Here is a 23,627-nt window from a genome sequence, read left to right on the forward strand (position 1 = left end):
CTAGCACCATTCCACTAACCCGGGGTTAACCGGTTAAACCTGGAGTTACCATGGTTACCAGTACTACTTGACAGTGGGTTGACGGTTAAACCGCTTAACCCCGGGTTAGTGGGATGGTGCAAGTCGGGTGGTTGGATCAAGGGTCAGATGCAGAAGGCGGTGATCTTGGACACGGCGCGGATAGTCCGCCGGTTCCTCTCTCTGCGGGCCTGACCAGCACCGATAGCTTGGGCCTTGCCCCGCTGCTGGCGGCACCCTAGGTTAGGTTTTTTATAATGTGTTTATGTGTATTTTTTATTATTTTGTAAGTGTATTTATATTGTTCTTTTATATTCATATTTTAAATAACCTAATGTAAGAAATTAAATGAATAGAAGAATAATACTAAACTAAAAATAATTGTGACGACACAACAGTTTTTTGCTCCGTCACCTGTTCTAGTATCCGATTCGGCAGATGCCCACGGAACCGCCGAAACACCAAACCCGTCGGTCAGAAGCCTGCCCTCGCCATGGAAGCACACACATTACCGGCCTTTAAGATAGGAGAACGTTTATGTTGTTAAAATATTAATTAACCCTTTACCTACGGGCCCTTGAATCACTCCGTCACCGCCCAATACCGGCATGTTTTGGCGAGAGTCAGCGGTTAGGCATAATTTCACTTGTAACTTTTGAAGTATTACGGCTACACACTTGAAACTTCACACACACAATAAGTATAATGTGTTTAATCAATAAATAATCACTTGGAGTAATAATATTCACTATTTTTTCTGCTATCAAGCAATATATCAGTCACTAAGAAATTGAAGATTTTTAAGTTACTAATTACTCGTACTCGCGGATTTCACAAGTTTAAGTTTAAGAACATTAGTTTACATACTTAACACAAATAAACACTTAAATAACAATAATTATGACAATAATGCATAAATATCAATAACTTAAAACGTTGCATAAAAACAATTTGCCACTTATGGAAAATAGTGATGTGCGTCTATCGACACATTTGTCGATATATCGATAACCTAATAAATGTATAACTGAAAGGAGATCGTCGAATTTGGGCCCAGAGTAAACCATCACGTATATGGTACAGACTATTACAGTAATTATATACGCATTTTATTACTGAAAAAGATATAATATTGGGTAAAAATGAAACGGGAATTAGAAATATATAATTAAAAGACATTCTATTATTCATTTCCGTAAATCAATGTATTATATATTAACAAAAGCCTTGCCGTCGTCAACATCTTTATTAGCATTGACATAACGCTCAAATTCACACAAACCGTGAGGTTTTTTCCACTAAGGAGTTATAAAATCTCATTGCGTTAAACCAGCGGTCGGCAACCTTTTTTTGCGTAGTTTTAGTAGCGTAGTTAACGATGAGTAAGTTGACGCGGGCCGCACTTTGATAATATTTATGACTTTATCAGACATTGTCGTTTCTCAATATTACATAGCCAGAGAGGCTCGCAGGCCGCAAGTGACAGTTTCACGAGCCGCATGCGGCCCGCGGGCCGCAGGTTGCCGACCGCCGCATTAAACTATAAGGTGGGTAGCCATAAGTCATAGTTGACATAAGTGCGTTTCGATACTATTCAAAATAGGTATTATTAGTGTCATTCATTATTTATTTAATATATACCTACTTTTAAATTCTAAATCGACTGTAAAAATGCCTAAAATAAGTAGTTAAGAAATATAGTAATTTGACTTTTTACTTAGTTACATAGTTTGGAGATTTAAACGAATTCAGAATACGACGATATCATGCTACTTTTATTTAACTAAACGCAACCATTTTTAACCATAGAAGGTAGGATCGTATAGAAGTGATACGCGTGCCTCCGTGAGGGACAAAACATACGCAAATGCGGCACTGTGATTGGTCGAATTTATTTATTGCCCAACATTATCCATACTAAAAAAATGGTGGGGAACAAAAAATACGTGAGACTGTGATAAGGACAAACAATAATAGCGCTTTCTCTGCTACTCCTACTGAAAGATACGTAAGACTATCCCGTTCTGTCAGTTATCCCCACCACTCATGCCCAATCCAGTTTAATACTAGATTCATGTTTTTAACAATCTGTCAAATATTTTCAAGTAACGCCAACCTTAAATAAACCTTACTTAATTGAAAGAAGATTTAAAATGAATCTGTTCACTCTCCGTAGAAGTAACAATGAACTTCCGAATAAAATCAAAATATAACTTTTTATTGAACGCGGATACGATTTCAGTTTCATTTACATGTCAGACTTTTTGTCTATTTTCTTTTAAAAAGTCAAAACACTTTTACAGAATAGTGTGAGTAGTATAAGCTTTTGTATACTTATAAAAGTTTTTCTTATCATGTTCAAGTTTATATTGCTGTATTTCTCAAAATTCCCGTTATATTTCGTGATTCTGTTTTTATCATCATGATCTAGCAATTATAACGATTAATTTCCTATATATATTACATGTATACGTTCAATTTGCGAGTGGGCCCAAACGCCTAAGAAAATCGACGATCTCTTTAACAAGTTATGATTTTGGTGAAATTATTATTAGGTACAATAGTACCTAATAATGTTTTCGTAATATGTTAAATTACAATATTTGAACCAAAAACGGTAAGAAACACTAAAAATAACACTTCAAACACTCCCACGCCGTACTCTCATATCGACAACAAGTCGATGAAATTTAAAACAACACTATTGTCCGCCATATTGAGTTCATTTATTAGCACCTCGGCAGTACGGGTGTCAACCCCAGTTGCCAGCAAAAAAGCGGTAATTTTAAAATTATATTTATGTCAGAGCCATCTACCTAAATATTATGATATTTTTTTCTTGGTATCTATACTAATCCCAGTGCATAATGTGACCGCTATTACCAAGCCACAAGGACTCGTTTTGTTTTAAAAAAAATGTTGAACACGACCATTACTTCGATCAACTATAGTTGACACCCGTACTGCAGCGGTGTTGCCTTACTGACAACACTGGTTGACACCCGTAGATAAAGGGTTAAGAGTACATTTTTAGTTTAATAAAGCAAAATGATTAACGTTACATAAACTACTTCCTTATTCACAGATCACTTACATGTTACATACTTAGGGCCAGTTGCACCAACCACAGTTGACGGACTGACTAACGCCACTCAGCAGTGAACTAGAGTTAAGCCAAGAAAATAATTGTCATTTTAAACGTCAAACTTCTATGAAATTATGACGTGTAAATAACACTTGCACTGCGTGGGCTATCAAAATCGCTGCAGACTTTTCTCGGTCTGACTCTATGAAACTTGCCATACAATAAAATTTTGCGAACTCTTTAACGGTGACAGACGGCTTGGTGCAACCGACCCTGACCAACCTTTGACGTAAGTACTCGCAGCTGAAATGCTGAACCACTTCAGCGTCGGCACCATGAAAAAGCTCATAGGTGCATAGAGAAAATATGCAACACGCTCGGAGCGATCCGCACGGATGGTCCGCGTGATACTAAAACCAGCCTTATAAGTACAAGATGGAGCCATGTGGATATTATTTCACCTTGTAAAGTTAAAAGTGATCTGTGTTGCTGCGTCCATAACACGTATATTTTCCCAGCTAGACGTGTATTTTCACGCCATAAAACGTGGGCTGTAATTTGAAACACTCGGCATTCGACCTAGCTTTATTCCCATCTCTTCGCGAGTATGGTTGGGGCGAGTAACCGCCGGTGGAATACGACCTTATCTTAACCTACCTGGGGTTAGAAAGTCGCGTCTAATTCTAGGCCAGGAATCTAAATGGGTCCAACAACGAACTTAAGTTTAGCTTCAGTCTGGCAGTTCAGCGGGGTAACGCAGCCATCATCTTGGGAACCTTGCCGCAGGGGCCTTTTTTAGGGTTCCGTACCCAAAAGGTAAAACGGGACCCTATTACTAAGACTTCGCTGTCCGTCCGTCCATCCCTCTGTCTGTCACCAGGCTGTATTTCACGAACCGTGATAGCTAGACAGTTGAAATTTTCACAGATGATGTATTTCTGTTGCCGCTATAACAACAAATACTAAAAACAGAATAAAATAAAGATTTAAATGGGGCTCCCATACAACAAACGTGATTTTTGACCAAAGTTAAGCAACGTCGGGCGTGGTCAGTATTTGGATGGGTGACCGTTTTTTCTTTTGCATTTTTTTTTTCATTATGGTACGGAACCCTTCGTGCACGAGTCCGACTCGCACTTGCCCGGTTTTTTAGATTTCGTTTAGTTTAGTTTTATTTTATTTTAGAATAGTTTGTATTTAGTTTAATTGTAATTTTAAGTTGTTTTTATTTATTGTTTTTTGGCATGTTTTTGTACCAAAAAAGTTTAAAATTTAGAATTTAATATTGATTGGCAATTCGGACGCGATATCGCGGTAGAGGGACTCACAGAGTTAGGGTAACATTCCATTTCTGACCGCAGCTGCACAACTAGTACTGAACGCGTCGGTGTTATTGTCAATTTCCATAGTAAAATGAACGGTAGTGTAGCTGTCGTTGTAAATGGACTGTCACCTTTAATGAAGAATGAGAAATTCATACTAATATATATACTATTTTTTTAATATATTTAAGTTCAAGTATTTTTTAGGGTTCCGTACCCAAAGGGTAAAACGGGCCCTATTACTAAGACTCCGCTGTCCGTCCGTCCGTCCGTCCGTCTGTCTGTCACCAGGCTGTATCTCACGAACCGTGATAGCTAGACAGTTGAAATTTTCACAGATGATGTATTTCTGTTGCCGCTATAACAACAAATACTAAAAACAGAATAAAATAAAGAAATAAGTGGGGCTCCCATACAACAAACGTGATTTTTGACCGAAGTTAAGCAACGTCGGGCGGGGTCAGTACTTGGATGGGTGACCGTTTTTTTGCCGTTTTTTTGCATTATGGTACGGAACCCTTCGTGCGCGAGTCCGACTCGCACTTGCCCGGTTTTTATAAAATACAAAGCATATTTTCACATGGCAGCGACTTACAGTTGTAGTGCGTAATTATTTTCCATCGTATTTTCACGGAAACGTAGGAACGCTTCGAGCAACACGGAAGGGAGGCGGCATTCGCACTATTTCCCCTCTGCCGAGGTACAAGATTAGCGCGTCAATCTAATCTAGCGCGGGTAATAAAACTAGTTGCACTTGGATTTTTCACTAGACCGAGTCCAGACGCGCGCGTGAACACTGCTGCACAAAAATGCCTGTTTACTCGGTTTTTTGTTATAAAAAGAGGTCTGGGACATCAAATTTACAAAAAGAAAGTGTTACGTTTCACATCTAATATTTTTTTTTTACATATCATACGTTTAATTACATTCAAACACAATTATTATATTTTAGTCTCATGTAATTGTTGGATTTATCGATTTTGCTCGCTCAGTACAAATTGCGGATCGGTCGAGCGACAAATCCGACTTCTCATCTCTCAGAATACAATAACATACTTCAACGAAAATGTGTTAGTGTGCGTGTTGTGACACTTGTCACTCGTCCGTACACAAAAAGAGATCGAGGTTTGCAAGATTTGTCTTTGACGTGTGTCATTCTCTATGTATTTGTGTCGTCATTACAGATTGGATTTTGTATGTAAGTGTGTGAGAAGTGCGACTGTGTGCACCTTTCCCCCCGCGAAAAATGGCAGAAAGATTTGTACGGTGAGATATCGCTTGGGCCCCTCCCTTCCGATGTGTCGGAAGCCGGTGTTGCTCGAAGTAGGAACGTGGTTTGCTTTTTCATCCGTACGGTTACCATCAGTTTGTCACTGACATAAACGCCGGCGAGAACGTAATTTACTTTCTATACATCCCGTTTGCACTAATATGCGAGTGCGAGCGAGATGTATAGAAAGTAAATTACGTTCTCGACGGCGTTGATGTCAGTGATAAACAGATGGTAACCGTACGGTCTCGGTACAAAAATTACTGAGGTTTACTGAAGCAGCATGACAAATACGAACGTTTCCGGGAATATACGATGGAAAATAATTATGGTTTAACTCTGGTTTGTTCAAGCGCTAAACTGGCCCTTGCTCGGCAGGCAAGTATAATGTTAACGTTGCCTCTGAAAAGATCCTTTGCCTGTGACTCCATGTCGTAGACAACCTCCTGTAGAATTCGCAATGATATTGACAAGTGCAGAAAATTAGATTCGTGACAATGGTGCAGGTTTGAATGCGACGGAGCTTGCAGTGTTCGTGAACTTAATGAACTGACCACCACTTAGTCAGATCAGTAAAAAAGCACCATTTTATAAACAGGTAAATTAATATGTCAAGACAATTTTACAGAGATCGACCTATGTAGTCGCAGAAACACAATAAGGCATGTGTTGTGGTTATTTCAGTTATTTGACGACAATATTATATATACATAGTTATATATCTGCTTATATGCACAGAAATAATTCATAACTCAGGAACAACTATATACCGGATGCATAGACTAGGAATCCTCTAGATCGAGTTTAGAGCAATTATTTCATGCAACCGATGATGCCAAAAATGCGGGGGTGCGCGGGACGTGGTGAGCGAAGTCCCGTGCCGTGATTGGTCCGTTCAAAAACACGGACGTCACACAAAGACACTTTCGACTAGAGATGGGTAACTCAGGAGTGATATATAAAAAAGATATATATCTTTCTCGTTTCATGAATCACTCTTCTTGTCTTTACGAATCCGAATGTATCAGTATATCCGTACCGCTCACTCTCTCGGCAACGATTTACTAAAGCGAAAGCGATGACTCGGTCGCGCGTCGACCGAAGTAACACGAACGAGCGACAGCGGTCCTTCAGTTCAGGCGGATTCGGACGCGTCATTCGCTATTCCGCGGGAACGAGAAGTAGATAGTATAGTATTTCTCGCTCGCGCAGGATGCAATGCAAATTGCAATGATGAGTTATTAATTCGGTTAATGAGTTAAATTGCATTGCATTTAATAAAATGTAAACAAAAAGCAATAAGGTATTTTATTAGGCAAATATATTCTTGCGCATGACAATACGAACCAAATCAAGCTTCCTTGTGAATGTACCAATCTATATCCATCATGATACAAAATGAAAATGTCGCCACGTTATAATAACAATTCTGTCTCTCTCTCATTCATAAGATGACGCAAAGTCAGTAAGTGTCGATACAGTTACGAGCGGGACAACTGATACACACGGATATAAAGATATAAAAGAGTGATACATATCCCAGTGGTAAAAAGATATACAGTGGAAACTGGATAAGTGGAATCGCAAGGGACCGGCTGTTTAGTTCCGCTTATCCAGGTTTTCCATTTATCCAGTTTTCCACTAAACCAGGTTCAAATAAAACATTTTCTCACTTACAGAGGCTCTCGCTAACAGAGGTTGTGGATGCTAGTAATGTCGCTTATAGAGGTCACGTATGGTATGATCAAGACTGAAATAATCATCTTTTATTAAATATGTATGTAGATATGTATGTATTAACAAAAATAGGTATGTAATCCTGACTTTAAAAAAAGCAATACTGTAAATAATCCACAGTACCTACTCGTATACAATTTTCAAAATTACAAAAACAAAATCACTCCTAATATTTATTTATGCAAGAGAAACCAGTATGGTTAAATAAATCAATGTACCGATTGTACTTTAATGCAAAAAAAACTGAACGATGTGTGATCTCATACAAAATACGTAGTTAAAACACGAACCATAATGTTAACGAAACAAACTACCCTCCTTGTGACGGTTTATTAAAAATACAAATTTTATAACGCCGAGCTATTCCACTCATAGAGGTTTCGGAGACGGCTGCTTCCAGTTACAGAGGTAAAAATAAGAAATTTTCGAAAAAATGGATTCCGCTTATAGAGGTCCCAAAATTCCACTTATAGAGGTAATTCGTTGCCAAGGGACTGGAACCGAGAACTTGGGTCCACTTAAAGAGGTTTTCCACTAACCCAGGTTCCACTTATCCAGTTTCCACTGTATATCAATCTTTTCCCTCTACTGACACATTTCGCCCATCTCTACTTTCGACTCGAACATGGAGTAAAATTACCGTATGCGTGGCAGAGGGGGTAGCGCGACTATGCTCAGTCTGGAGGATGTTTTGTCTGTGACCGTGTGTGGCCTGTAACACGAGCAAATAATTAAAACATTGATTGTACTCCTCAAATGGTGACACTTTTGTTCAATAACTTTTAAAAATTATGAAGTATTTAGACTCCCTATTTTTCATACAAAATAAATATTATCTTCAATGGACGCCATCGCTACGCCATTATCATTGTGATTGACGTTGCTTGTCACGCCTTAAACATAACAAAATTCGCAAAACATTGCGTCTTAGAATAAACTTTAAAGTGTATTAAAAATCAAACCACAAGTTATTTTTAAAAGTCGCTGAACAAATGTTGATCAGTATATGACTAGTACAGCCTACGGTTTAATTTTTTGCTCATATTACAGGCCACACCCGGTAAGTATGATAAACACGCAAGTAGGTACATTTACTTGCGTGTTTATAACAAATATTTGTTCCTGAGTAAGGGCATTCCCTTACCTCGTGCTTCGACGTTCATCACTAAAACGAGCCATTAAATACTCTATCTAGTGAGCAAGTGACTATGCTACTAGTTTTGCCCCTTTTGCCTCCTTTGCAAGTCTCCTATTTGTCAGAGCCGTCAACAATGATCTTTTGACTGCCAGAACGGTGTTTTCAAGTGCAGCTCGCTAAAAGTGCAGAAAATTAGAGTCGCGACAATGGAACAGGTTTGAATGCAACGGAGCTTACAGTGTAGTGAATGAATGGTGTTATGTTTTGACTAGAGTTTTAAGATTAGTTTAATACGGAATATTACGCAAAACTCTGCATAGGAGGCGCCACTACCACTATCCATCACAATCTGGGGGTCTACCGCGAAATAAGAAAATCGGAATTTCGTTATCTAACCTCTTTATCACTCTTGCATATTCGAGCGATAAAGAGGCAGATAACTACATTTCGATTTTCTCGTTTCCCGGTAGGCCCTTGTTAACGAACCGCCTTGATGCATCAATGTCATAATTTTATTTTCTCTCTCAGACATGTTAGGAAATAAAATCCTTATGTTCCTGATAATGTAGGCTTAGGAAAATAAATATGTTGAGGATGCTATTAATTATTAACTGTCTTTTTAACGTCCTCGCCTTGGCTCGGCCTTGTCTGTCTTTAACGCATATAGGTTGACTCACGCTAGACCGGGCCGGGGCCGGGCCGGAGCTTCCGGCGCGTCGTTTTCTATGGATCGTGATCACCGATCAGCGGTCATAGAAAATGACATGTCGGACCGGCCCGGGAACGGCCCGGTCTAGCGTGAGTCATTCTTTAATTTATAGTAAGCTAATATTTCCTCCAACATGTGATAGTTATCTATCACATAAGATGATTTCATTGTGATCGAAGTTTTCACTTTCGCGTCAAGTCTTACGAATCGACCTTCGACCTACAAAATGTTTATTCAAGTAGTTACTATCCTGCACTTCGTCTCTCCAGCGGTACCTAGGGCGCCCAGACGGCCTTAGGCCACTTGGTACTCCAGAGTACGCCCTCCAGACTGCACGATCTTCCCCCATCCGGACTACGTGCCCGAGCCATCGGAGTCTAGCGGCTTTCGATTCTCCAATGATGTTCGGCTCGGACACCAGATCTTCAATCTCCTGGTTCTTACGGAGTTTCCAAACGGAGATGAAGTGCAGAAAGCGAACTCGGCACCGTCGACTGGACAGAAACGGCTTTGGACAGAGTAGCATGGCGGTCTTTGGTGTCGGATGCCAAGATCCACATCGGGTCGTTGCGCCACAGCAGTAAGTACCTAAGTAGTTTTTATTAAAACACCACGAACACATATCTACTTGACCATACATTGTAATTAATGCTTTCAGTCAATATAAAACGCACTACAGCCGTGACTTGTATACCAACCCTTTTATAAGTCTTGCACGCAACCACTACCCAGCTACCCCCCTTTACGATACCCAACAGAATACAATGACAGCAAATATACACTTGAAGTCACAAATATCTACACATTATTCAACTTTAAGTCCATGAGTGAAAGTAGAAACATGTATAGATATTTTAGAAATTCATAAAGCGACTTAAAGCTTTTTAAATCGGTGCGTAAATATAACGGGTCATTGAATAGCGATTACCACTTGGGTTTGATGAAAAATGAAATGAATTGAAAAACAAGAATTTGAAGAGTTGTTATGGCCGATTAAAGGATGACTCACGTTAGACCGGGCCGTGTCCGGGCCGGAGCTTCCGATGCTTACTATTCTATGACATGACAGGCCATCACGTGATGCTTTGACGGATTAACAAGGGATGATTTTCGGTGTAAGTAGTAGTATGTTGTCCTTACGCTACCGTAAGGACAACATATAAAATAAAATTACTAGGACGATTGAGAGTTGATGGAATCTAAAATTAACTAGGCCTTTGAATTCTGTGCTATGGTATGTAAAACTAGACGCCTGCGTAATGAAATGGTATACAATTTTACTAACTAACGCTCAGCATCACAAACACTGATATTCCAATTATCAGAAGTTAATGAGTTGCCTATTTGTAAAACTGATCGATAGTTTATTTAATTAGTTACTTGGAACAAGGCCAGAGTGTTTTAACAGTAAATTGAAATTGCCAGTTACGGGACTATGCTGAGATAGGTTGAGATACCACCTCATATTTTAACCAGTTATTTGTTCAACGGGTCATAGTATATTAAGGTTATTTTCAATCGCAGGAAAGCAAAACATCGTGAGAAAAGTGGACTACACAGTACACATCAACTCAGAAATAGATTTGAAAAACTGACAGTAATTTAAAAAGGTTTAAAAAATAAAAATATCTTAAAAAATCTAGGTTCAATATATAATAAGAAATAAACTAAATAAGAAGGAGACGTTAAACCGTGAAATAAACAATGTATAGTCTCGCTAAATATCTATTTCTTGATACTTGGTACTCCACATTGTATCAAACGTCTATTCTTGAAGTTCAGTCACCGCGCAGACCCGGGCTCCTTTAAGGTGACAGTCCATTTCCAACGACAGCAGCACTACCATTAATTTTACTATGTAAATTGACAATAACACCGACGCGTTTAGTACTAGCAGTGCAGCTGCGGTCAGAAATGCAATGTTACCCTTACGGTGCATGAAAACGCTAACGCTAAAGACAAGAACGATCGTATTTAACAATTTCATACCTGCATGAATGATTGGTCCCTATTAGAAATAACCTGATAGATGTAGAAATCTGCAATGATATCCTGGCTTATAACTGGCATAAGGCAGACACCGCTTTTGTCTCCTGCGACTCCTTTAGAATGAAGATGAGGTAATTATTTCCGCCCTAGGACACAAAGGGCTTGCAGCGCCGGGGCCGTGTCCGGTACGAATGCTGGCCAAAGCTCAAGGTATTGTACCTTTGAGCATTGGCCGAGAAATGGATAGATATTTAAAATACAATACAAAAAAGTGATCCGCCGTCTGAACGTTTCCTGTGTGCATTAGAGCCTGGTGGCTCACTAGCGTCACATCTATGGCTTACTGCTCGACGCAACGTTGGCGCAACTGCGTAACGACGTCATTTCCCATAGCGCCTACTAGACGCCAACTCTCAAGAGACGCTAGTGTGGGGTGGCCCTAAAAGTTACCCTAAGAGCTACCTACATTGCACAGAACGCAGAATTCTGAACGCGGAACGCAGAACTCCAGACCGCTTTCTGTGGGCGCGGGCTAACTAGCCCTTGATAAATATTTGTCATATTAACTTTTGTTCATAAAAAGACAAAATTTAACACAGGTTAGCTGAGTTTTATGACTAAGCGTAGTACTTTTACTAAAAAATCTTATTCACCGTTTTCGGGTTTAACAGCAACACGCTCATACGGATGCTCCCTACTAATTAAATTCCCTCATGTACGTCCCATCGTGCACACCGCTATCTGACTTTCAAAACACCTTATTGCAAAGAAAATAAGGTCTATCTATGATCAATTAAGGAAGTTCCTGCATGTACCACCGTCCACGCCGTAATTTGACATAAAATAAACCCTATTCCCAAGATATAAGATTGACTGATGGTCAATTAAAAGTGTTTCGATTTCGTTTCCCCGCGCTTAGTCAGTCCAATTTTGTAACCGATTTCCGATTCACTTTGACGATTCCGTAGTTGGCAATCTGGTGCGGTAAATTAGGCGCTTACGAGTATATCCTTTCATTCGACAGTACCTTCTTTCACTTTCCGGAGCGGTTTTAGAAAAATATCCAAGCGGTATATACGTACTTACAAACGCAAATTTAACTCATAGACAAAAATACGTACCTACCGTAAAACCTCTTTGACGTGGCAAAATAACAGGAAAAGTTTTCATAAAAGCCGAATGGAAAAACCCATTTTGCTAGCTATCTGTCCCACGCCACATCTGTCTAATTAGCGGTATCAATGAAAATTGGCCGATTATGATTAATTACTACTGCGTCATGGGCGCAACTACTAAATACATACTAGGAATACTAAATAGCACATATAAGTACTATAAACTAGTCTACAATGTATAACTTTGTACCTGGTTACATATTATGGTATAGCTCGGGTTTTTAGAGTCAGTCCATGAAAAGTCTGTAGCGGATTTGATAGCCCACGCAGTGCACGTGTTATTTTAAACGTCAAACTTCTATGAAATTATGACGTATAAATGACACTTGACACTTGGCTATCAAATCCGCTGCAGACTTTTCTTGGTCCGACTCTAGCTTCAAAATTCTCTCCTTGAAAACCATAGTGTCATTATGCAAATATCGATGGTTCTCAGTGAGTGAAATATGGACATATTTACATATTATATAGACAGATTTCTTGTAATAAAACCGTTTCTTATTAAGATTATACAGTTTATAATCGCTCTCATGATCGCACACGATGACAAACACGAACGCACGTTAAAAAAAGGAAGTTCGTAGTGTCAGAAAAATATTGGTACCTATATATTTTTGCTTGAAAATCATACTCTTCATTTCTGTTTTTTGTCGACTAATTTTATTTCAAAAAGGGATGTGTTCGATACAAGTAGAAATCACATAGAAAAATAATAGGATTGCTCTTATCACGTGTCTCCGAAACCTTTTGAAGTTATAATTTCTTGCCATTTCAGACGAAATTTGACTAACGTCACGAGATGGGTTTTATAATGATTACATTTTTCCTTTTGCGTACCAAAGGAAGATAAAATAGATAGACCTATTACTGGCCTCCTTATGGCTATAAAATAAGAATTCTATTTATTTACTCACACAATTTAAGTAAACTAAATGGTAACGCGTTTAACCAATTTATAAGTTAATAAAATTAGCCCTTCGAAAGTAATAGCCTAGTATATTTCCAAACATTACTAATAATCACACAACCTAGAAAACACTTAATTTTTTCTATATTCCTAATTACAATGAACAATGTAAAACCACAGATAATTCATCAAACATTGGAGCAATCGATAAATGCCCTAATGGTTGTTAACTACCGTGATTTTACTATTAAAAAACGTCGTAAGCGCCGTTGGTTATTCATATAAATCTGTCCTTTTGCACCCGCAGAAAGGGAAGTAATTAAATGACAAATACCCACAGACATCATTAAAACTGAGTTCATTAATTCTTAATCACTACATGTTATAGATGTCAGCGAGTCGCCGCGTTGCATTTGTTTTTTATTTTTCGAATATAACTGTCAGCGTAGCAGTTTGTTTTTTATTCGAGAAAAACTGTATTTTGTGTGTGAAGTGATAATGATACTAAGATTATTATTGTGTTTTGTGTGTGTGGCTGGTTTTAGTGTGGCGCTAATAACAAAAGGTAGGAAGGATTGTTATAAATTGTTTGCAAGGACCTTAATATACTTTGAAGGAAATACATGGTTTCTAAGATTTTTAAGAAATATGCATGACGAGATGAAACATACAAAAAATATATATATGATGATATTTGTAGGTAGGCCTGTCTGTGGCTTTATAGGACGAACAGACGAACCGATTTGAATACTTTTTTTATTGATTATTTTGCATGACGACATAATTCTTGTGATGCTTGGTAGAAATGTGTCGATTATTGAAATTTTAATTACTTACTTATAGATAAAATTGTTAGTCATCACTCATCATTTTGATATATCGCCTGAATTGCCTGATGATATATATTTATATATATCGCCTTATTTTATAATTTCCATTCATACGCACCGAAAAATGAACTCAGCATTTAGTCGACGTTTCATAAAATACCGTTCGTTTGGGCCCTCGAACCAGTAATTGGCTTAAGAGTTAAAACTTTTCTAACTGGGGTAAATCCGCGCTGATGGGCCGTTGGTAATCCTGTAGACACGTGGACTGGACTGTGGTAGTTGTGACAAACATTTGGGGAACTAGTTTAAACAGAAATAAAGGTAGGTACCATCCGGATAGTAACAGGTAGGTCAGAATGAAGAGTATTGCGAAGTTTAAACTGATTTTAAATTAAATTAAGTATAGTAGTTATTTTAATTCTATCATCTTCCTCGCGTTATCCCGGCATTCTGCCACAGCTCATGGGAGCCTGGGGTCCGCTTGGCAACTAATCCCGAGAATTGGCGTAGGCACTAGTTTTTACGGAAGCGTCTGCCATCTGGATTAAACTAAACTAGACCTAATTTGAAACCAGACAGAGATTAATGTTACACAATAAAGAAAAATCATAGAGAACCCATGAATACAGGTAATTAATTATAAGTTAATCAGAGCATAAAAGAGTAAGTACTTTCCGATGTATGTAAAGTTAACTTACTGTCGTTAAAATAAACATAAATTAAAAATTTGCTACCTATTTCAAATATTCATATACATTTGTCGTAATAAACATTACATGTTTAATTAAAGAAATTCAATAGTAACTACGTAGCTTGTAGGTACCTATCGTAAAAATTGACAGTGCGGCGCGCGGTGACGTGTGTGTGTGAACGCGTGTGGCAACCAACTGGCTTGCTTTTCTACCGTGAACGGTAGCAGATTCGTAGGTATAAATCCGAGCTCGCGCGGATAGTTCCATAGGCCTGGTTTAGGTAAGTATACGAAAGTAACTACCATCTGATCTTCCATGCCAGAAGGAAAACTAGACCTTATTAGGAGTATCTTAGCCTTCGGAGAGACGTTGGCTCTCTTTGCATGTTCTACCGTCTGTACAATGGGGAGTGCTCGGAAGAACTTTTTGATTTGGTGCCATCGTCTCGTTTCTATCACCGCACCTCCCGCCAAAGGAGCAAAGTTCATCCCCACTTCTTAGATACATGGCACACCAAGAATAAGCGGGCATCTCGCTCGTTTCTTCCCAGAACGTGCAGAATGTGGAATGACTTGCCTCCTGAGGTATTTCCTTTGCGCTACGACATGGGATTCTTCAAGAAGCGGGTATTTAGGGTTCTCAAGGGTCGGCAACGCTTAAGTGGCTCCTGTGATGTTGCTTATGTCCATGGGCGACGATGACCGCTTCCCATCAGGCGGCTCGTCTGCTCGCTTGCTGACTATAACATAAAAAAAAAAAAAAAAAAAAATACGATTTCGTAACGATTATTATTAAATTACACCTAGATTTTCATAATTATTATATTTTTTCAGAAATTTGCATAAAATGCGTCCCCATCAAAGACTGCCTGGTATTCGGGAACCTGACCAAGGCAGAACAAAAGCGGTGGACGGCTGACTTCGCTTGCACCCTTCCCAAGCTGGATACCGAAGTCGACTTCGGGATAACTCCTTACACCCAAGGAGCCTATGTAAGTTTTTATTACAAAAAAATCGAAAGTCGTACGCTTCTCGCTAGGCGACCAAGGGGGCAGATTTTTGAATTTCGACCGCTCGATTTCGTGTATTTCGTTCAATAATGTCTCCACTACGGGGGCTGTCCATAAATTACGTCATCGTTTTTTGACGATTTTTGACCCCCCCCCCCCTAAAATCATCCAAAAATCATGCGTCGAATGACCCCGTTTCCTCCTACGTCATGCTACCATCATCCGATGTCCAGACCCCCCCCCCCTAATTTTAAATGACGTCATTTATGAATAGCCCCTAAGCATTTAAATTCTACTAATAGAATTGAAAACGAGTGGTCAATACCACTCGATTCCGAATTTCCATCGCTCGCATTTAAAAAAAATTGCATTTCTCCGTTTTCCACGGATCTTCGAGTGCCGAAATCGAGCGATCGGAATTCAAAAATCGGCCTCCAGCACTCTTTTTATGCAAAAATAATATTATCAGAAGTATTAGAACAAATTAAATTTTTTTCAGAAAATATTTTAATTTGTTTTTATTTCAAGTAGAAACACTACTATATAAATTATAAACTTCAAACTTCAACCTCTGCTATCGCACCTGCCGCAGAGCAGAGGACGCTGGTTCGATTCCAGCCTGAGGCACTGGAGGCCTTGGTCACCTTAGTATATGACATTTATTTCAGTTTAAGAATAATATTCTTGCATAAAAATATATTATGCATAAGTAAACCATAATACCTATATCAAGGCAATCTTCGGATAACCTCCATATTCATATTATGCATTAAACATTGAAAATATTCCAATTATGTATGCAGAAATATAGTTATATTTTCTAGAGTATAGCCCTATAATTTTGTAATAATTACCGCAATTATTTACACTAGCCGACAAATATGTGGCAACAATATTTATTATCATGACACAAATGTAATAAATATTTACGTTAAAATAGAGTACAGGGACCGACAATAACATAATATTTCACGTTGTGCTGACATATTTATGCTTGTAATTAGCGATTATTTTTAGCATTTAAGCGTTTTATTCGTTCTGGTCCTGTACGGATATGATGGTCATTCTTGTCTACGTGACAGCGTGATAAAACGGTGTCCGTCACTTTTCTAACCCACGGTGTTAAAAAGTGACAGTTGTTTTATCACGTGGATAAAGATGGATAAAGCCATCCATAATACGCCGGCTGAAACCCTAGTGTAAATTGTAAAACAGCTCATGGCTTTATATTGAACTGATTCAATCAATAATTCTTTCATATTTATTTAAAAAGTTGGTTAAAATTAATCCTTATGAACTCGTTTCCATTGAAAGGAACATCATTAAAATTGCAATTTTATCCATCGCGCCGATTAATTAAAAAATCTACGAGGTCCTCTTAACAAGTGTAAAATTATAATAAGTAAATAAATAATATTAACTGTGCTAAGCCGGAGAGGAACAGACAGAAGGACAAATATAGCGAAACTACTAGGACGGTCGATTCTAATGGTTGCATAAAATACTTAGCCTCTGTCTCAGGTTCTCTGTTCGGGCCTCGATTTCGGTCTTTGATGCCCGAAATATTATTTTTAAAACGAATATTTTATAAACTTAAAACTAAACACTATTTAGTCGACAAAACGGCGTGGCTCCGTTGCATCGGCTGCTCTTGTGTCGGATTCGGCAGTTTTCCCCAGAACCTCCGAAACACGACACCTTTCACACGAACATGATTTTATGAGCAATTCCATAAAATAAATTGAGGTTATATTTATTTTTCTCGTGATGCATGTTTGTCATTAAAATTGCAATTTTATCCATCGCGCCGATTAATCAGCGTGACGTCATGTAGGTCGGCGCATGATAAATTGCCGTCGTCGCCACATAATTACCAGTTCCCTTCACAAGTAGGGAATTCCAATTCTGTTTGGGAATTAAGCTCGAGTTTATATTATAAACATGAATACCGTCAACCGGGGTGAATAGGGATGGCTGGGGTGAATAGGGACAAAACATAAGATGTGATTTACTTGACAATTTCTTAATAACTACCCATACAAATTGTATCATACAACATCTAACTATCGAGTGATACATTGTGTGGGTATTTTATAAGAAACTGTCAGATAGATCACAATTTCAGTTTGTCCCTATTCACCCCAGCCATCCCTATTCACCCCGTTTGACGGTAACTTCAATCTTAAATCTCTAATACACACTTTCACAGATATGCTGCCCTCACACGAACACCGCTAACTTCGCTAACCGAAGAACAGAAAGCCATGCTCCGCAAATCAGTACAAAACATCCAAGATCTGTTGACAAATACGATTCAACGCCAAACCCCGTCGAATATGATAGGCAAAGACAGACCGAGAATGTATGGATGAATCAAGACCAACAAAATGATAATGAGAAAGAATACGACAGTCAACGCATGCCGTTTTGGCAGCAAAATCCGTTTGATACAAGTTTTTTTAACAGACCGAACAGGCCTATGCAAAGTATGTTTGGTAGTAATCCGTTTCAAAACCCTTATTTTATGGGCAAGCCGAGGACGCAACCGAGTCAGAGAGGGCCGAGTGGGCGCACAGGTGGATCCGGCCAGAGTTCGGGTGGATTCGGACAAAGTTCGGGTGGATTCGGGCAGAATACGGGTGGATTCGGACAAAATTCTGGTGGATTCGGGCAAAATTCCCGTGGATCCGGACAAAGCTCGGGTGGAAATGGGCAATGTTCGGCTTTGACAAGTTTCCCGCCAGAGCCGAATAAGGGCTGCTGCGGACGGGATGTTTCTGATGCTGACAGGATCATAGGTAAGTTAAGGCTACATTCTTATAGTGACTGCAGACAGACAGTGCTGGCTTAAAAACTTTGTTCAGAAAAGTTAATGCAGTTTAGTAACTACGGTGGTGTACAGTCAGCAGCAGAAGTTGCTAAGCGGGTGAGGTGTTCAAAATTAGCTTGACATGCTCTTATTCTCTTAACAATAAAGTCGCGTCAAGATCATTTTGAACACCTCGCCCGCTTAGCAACTTCTGCTGCTGACTGTGCAGCTTAGGATTTACCTATCAAATTGCATCGTCGTCATCAATCATATCGTTTCTATGTTTGCATCCACTTTACAGTGGCAATGTAGGTACGGTAGGTCGTAAGTGTAATGACAAACTTCATTCATATTCCAATTTTACGCGAACTAAATCGCGGGTAAAGCTAGTACAATATATAGGTACATACAAATGATATTAATAATTATAGATAGCTCTAAATAACTCTAACCGTCCTAGGTGGAAAGACAACTGAGATCGACCAATTCCCGTGGACGGTGTTACTCAATTCAAAATTCACAAACGGAAGAACGACAGCGGAGTTCAGCTGCGGCGGTTCATTAATCAGCGCACGCTACGTACTAACTGCCGCTCACTGTTTATTCGACGAAACCTCCCGATTGTCTGAGTAAGTTAAATTTAAATACTATCTCTCTCTCTTTAGCCTTTACCTTTGGGTGTAGGCCTCTTGTATTTTACGCCACTCGTCACAGTTCTATGCGACCTGGAGCCACTTCCCCACAGTCCTTTTGATGTCGTCTTCCCAATGCATCTGGGGTCTACTTTGGGGACGCTCCTCCCCCCATGGTCGCCACTCGAGTATGTAGTTGTTTACTCCACATATCGGTCTTTCATGCTATATGACCAGCCCATTCTGAATAGGGCTGGTCATTTAAAAACTTCTAGAGTTTATCTAAAGGTAGGTACAGTTTGGATTCAGAACGATACCCTAGTTAAGTAGATTTTTTTTTAATCAGTCTGTAATCAATTCGTTGCTTTCTCAGTGTCGAAATATACCTAGCGGAATACGACAAACGCACGTTCCCTCGCGACTGCATGATCAGCCCTGGCGAAGGTCGGAGGTGCATCGAGAACATTGCCATGCGAGCTGAAGACGTAGTGCTACACCCTCAGTACGATGACACGAGGTTGCAGAACGACATAGCCTTGATACGGCTAAGAGGAACTGCGCCATACACAGGTAATAAGAACATACTTAAGTCATTATCGGGGGTAGTATATATAGAAGATAATGACTGTCTCATCTACAATTCTACACGGCTACATAATAGATGTAGTGCATAATTATTGTTTTCCATCGTATTTTCTCGGAAACGTTCGTATTTGTCATGTTAAAGATGTAGTGCAAAATTGTTTGCCATCGTATTTTCTCGGAAACGTTCGTATTTATCAACCTCAGTACTTATTGTACTGAGACTGACTGAATTATCAAGACGCGTTCGTACGTTTCTGTGAAAATACGATGGAAAATACGTAATTATGCACGCCATCTGTAGCACATTTTGCGGCGACTTTTGTGACTTCCCAGTCCAGTTTGTGGCCAGTCCAGATGGGATGGACAAATTGACAATTTGAACATATTTTTTTACGGCAACCTCATTTAGCGTCCATAAGGTACCTAGACAATTTTATAGGGGAATTGGCGGGCCAATGTCCTTCAATTTCATTTAAATTGCGTCCACACCAATTAATTAAATTTGATAATTTAATCAGATTGAATGAAAAACTGTCCCGTCTGGCCTGGACTCATGGACTGGCCTTTATTTATATATCAAAATGCCCGTGCATCTTGTGTATATCGCGGCAAAATGTGCTAGCCGTGCACTCGTTAAGCGATTGGATTACTAATTCTGTTTGGTTGTTTGTTGCACCAACTTGATTCCTGACCAAGTAACAGAATCCTCATTTGCGGTCAGCGGTTTGGTATAACCAGTTTTGTAAAACATTAATTAACAAGCCGTGTAATAAAAATATGCTGGTAAATTTAGTGTTTTTGTTTATAATACAATTTATTAGATTTAAACATAATAAGTTTTATGTTAATCATTAGCAAAAGTAATTATTTTATTTATATTTCGGATGCAGTTTGTATTCATGGTTTTATTTTACCACTGTACATATTGCACAGTAAATCTCTCCAATCTGCACAAAATAATTTGTTCCTGGTATTTTCGATGTGATTTTATTTTAAGCGAAATAGATTTGATATTGTTCTCATGTATGTATAATGTGACTCGATATAAATTCGAATTAAGAATCAAGGCATACCACGCTTAAATAGTCAAAAAAATATTGTTGACTCCAAGACTACCATATTGAACTAGGCACAAACGAAACATCTCATCAAAACGTCTCAAGAACGCACAAAAAAATCCAACTATTTAAATGTACCCGATTACGTAGCCATTTGTAAAGTATTTAACTCCCCATTTTCAGATTACATTCGTCCAATCTGCCTGCCTCTAATCAATGTTGACAGCCCCGACTTCTCCAACCTCCCCCTCTCCGTGGCCGGCTGGGGCCGGAACGGCCGCTACCGATCCGACGTCAAGCAATCCACCGTAGTCAACCTAGTGCCTCAAGGAGAGTGTAAAAGGCACTATCCGCACCTGACGCGCCGCCATCTTTGCGCGGCGGGGCACACGGGGGAGGACACGTGTAAGGGGGACTCGGGTGGGCCTCTCATGATGTTGCACAGAGGGAAGTACTTCGTCGCAGGGATCGTGAGCGGGAAGAGGGCGGACTCACCTTGCGGCTCACAAGTGCCTTCGCTCTATACTAATGTTTTTAACTATTTGGATTGGATTAGGGCTAACATCCGGAATTAGACAATTAACAAGTATATATTTGATATTTTAACAGCTTAACTGCGGTCAATAGAAAAAACGATATTCTGATATGATGCTGAACTAGTTATGTAAACTTTAGTTAGTCCATAAGTATTTTGTTTATTAAAGAACACACTACAGTATTTTTGTCTTTTGTTTTTTATCTCAGAAATATCATTTAGCGTTAAATATAAAAAATAAGTAAATATAATACCTATGTAGTTAATAAAGGAATATGCAAGAGGTACTAATCCGCACCCGACACGCCGCCATATATTTTGTCTATATATTCGCATCAGATTCGCCGCGGCGGGACACACTGGAGAGGACACGTGCAAAGGGGCGCTACGGTGGGCCTCTCATGATGTTGCACAGAGGAAAGTACCTACTTCGTACTGGTGAAGTACTCGCCTTACGGCTCGCAGGTGCCGTCGTTGTTTACTAATGTTCATAACTATTTAGATTGGATTATATATTTATAGTATTGTATATTTTAATAGCTTAACCGGGGTGAATAGAAAAACAATGTATATGTCGCAGTCAAAAGTGTGAACTGGTCAAAAGAACTTTTAACCGACAAAAACAGGCAAAACTGCTTTTGACTGAGCATGCTGGTCAAAAGTAGTTTTACCTGAAAATCATTGGTTAATAGTAATTGTGACTGTTACTATCAGTCAAAAGTACTCCCAGAGATAGGTATGTAGGTTAGGGTTATTTTTTTTTGCTACGCCCAAAAAAACGAAACTGTTCCCAGAGATAGGTAGGTTAGGGTCATTTTTTTTTTTGCTACGCCCTAAAAACGAAACTGCTGCCAGAAATAGGTATGATTTTCAGGTAAAACTACTTTTGACCCACATGCTCAGTCAAAAGCAGTTTGGCCTGTTTTTGTTGGTTAAAAGTTCTTTTGACCAGTTTACACTTTTGACTGCAACATATATACTAAACTAGCTAGAGTTAGACCAAGAAAAGTCTGCAGCGAATTTGATAGCCCACGGTGTCCAAGTGTTATTTTAAACGTCAAATTTCTATAAAATTATGACGTACCTATAAATAACACTTTCACTGCGAGGGCTATCAAAATCGCTGCAGACTTTTTTTGATCTAGCTCTATGTAAAATTTTGTTAGTCCGTTTGTCAAATCAGGTTGCGATTTTTATAGTTCGATTAGGCCTCTAGGCACCGCGATGGCGATAAATCCCTTCACAATGTCGTCACCCGTCTAGACACGGTATTATAAGCCCTTTAACGCACTTATAAGACGTTCCCTTAAGACCCTAGTGGGAAAAGAGCACGTTTTCCCGGCCAGTGTTTTGTGAAAACCGTGGTGGACTCTACAATGGTGTTTGTTGGGTTTAAGAAGGAGAAATACACTAGGTATACAGGGTGGCCCATTTAGATCGGTCAATATGGGAAAATCTGAAACTATAATACATACGACGACCTCTTCTTAGGAACCATGTCATCGATTTTAATAACAAGAAAAACTGCATTCATTTATTGTGTGCTCAGCTCGGGAATCGAACCCGGACGTTTCGAAAAATAAAACTAACACTATTTCTATTTAGATATCGATTGTGTAGGTCTTAAGCAGTAAATGTTACTATGAAACATGATGTCTGAAATGAATAAAATGCATTGTTTTCATATCCTTTAATTTATTTTTGTAAGTTTTCGAAATGACCACCATCTTTGTCAATACATTTTACATTCATTTTATTTAAATGTATGAATGCAGGTTTTCTTGTTACTAAAATCGATGACATGGTTCCTAAGAAGAGATCGTCGTATGTCTTATAGTTTCAGATTTTCCCATACCGATTTGACCGATCTAAATAGGCCACTCTGTATACAAATGTAAGTATATAAATAAATAAATAAATTAGCCTATATACGTTCCACTGCTGGGTACAGGCCTCCCTTCAAGCACGAGAGGGTTTTGGGCTACAGCCCCCACTCTTACAATGCGGGTTGGGGACTTTTTTCACCATATATATTCTTCACGGAAACGTACGAACGTGTTTGCTATTTCAGTCAGTCTCGGTACAAAAAAATACTGACATTGACTGAAGTAGCATGACAAATACGAA

General features: G+C 39.0%; 1 protein-coding gene across 1 annotated transcript; it reads left to right on the top strand.

The window, feature by feature from the left end:
- Positions 1-13,725: 13,725 nt before the first annotated feature.
- On the top strand, positions 13,726-21,683 carry LOC134791298 (phenoloxidase-activating enzyme-like). Its single transcript, XM_063762307.1, has 6 exons — positions 13,726-13,915; positions 15,706-15,863; positions 18,091-18,679; positions 19,151-19,319; positions 19,696-19,892; positions 21,149-21,683. The coding sequence occupies exons 1-6, from the start codon at positions 13,849-13,851 to the stop codon at positions 21,538-21,540; spliced, it is 1,572 nt and encodes a 523-aa protein (XP_063618377.1). The 5' UTR covers positions 13,726-13,848; the 3' UTR covers positions 21,541-21,683.
- Positions 21,684-23,627: the final 1,944 nt, after the last annotated feature.

This window comes from Cydia splendana, chromosome 6 (genome assembly GCF_910591565.1).
Source record: "Cydia splendana chromosome 6, ilCydSple1.2, whole genome shotgun sequence".
Classification (NCBI taxonomy): Eukaryota; Metazoa; Arthropoda; class Insecta; order Lepidoptera; family Tortricidae; genus Cydia; species Cydia splendana.

Coding starts and splice junctions, on each gene's coding strand:
- LOC134791298 (XM_063762307.1), top strand. CDS start 13,849: ATGATACTAAGATTATTATTGTGTTTTGTGTGTGTGGCTGGTTTTAGT. Junction 13,916..15,705: donor TGTGGCGCTAATAACAAAAG/GTAGGAAGGATT, acceptor ATATTTTTTCAG/AAATTTGCATAAAATGCGTC. Junction 19,893..21,148: donor AGGAACTGCGCCATACACAG/GTAATAAGAACA, acceptor CCCCATTTTCAG/ATTACATTCGTCCAATCTGC.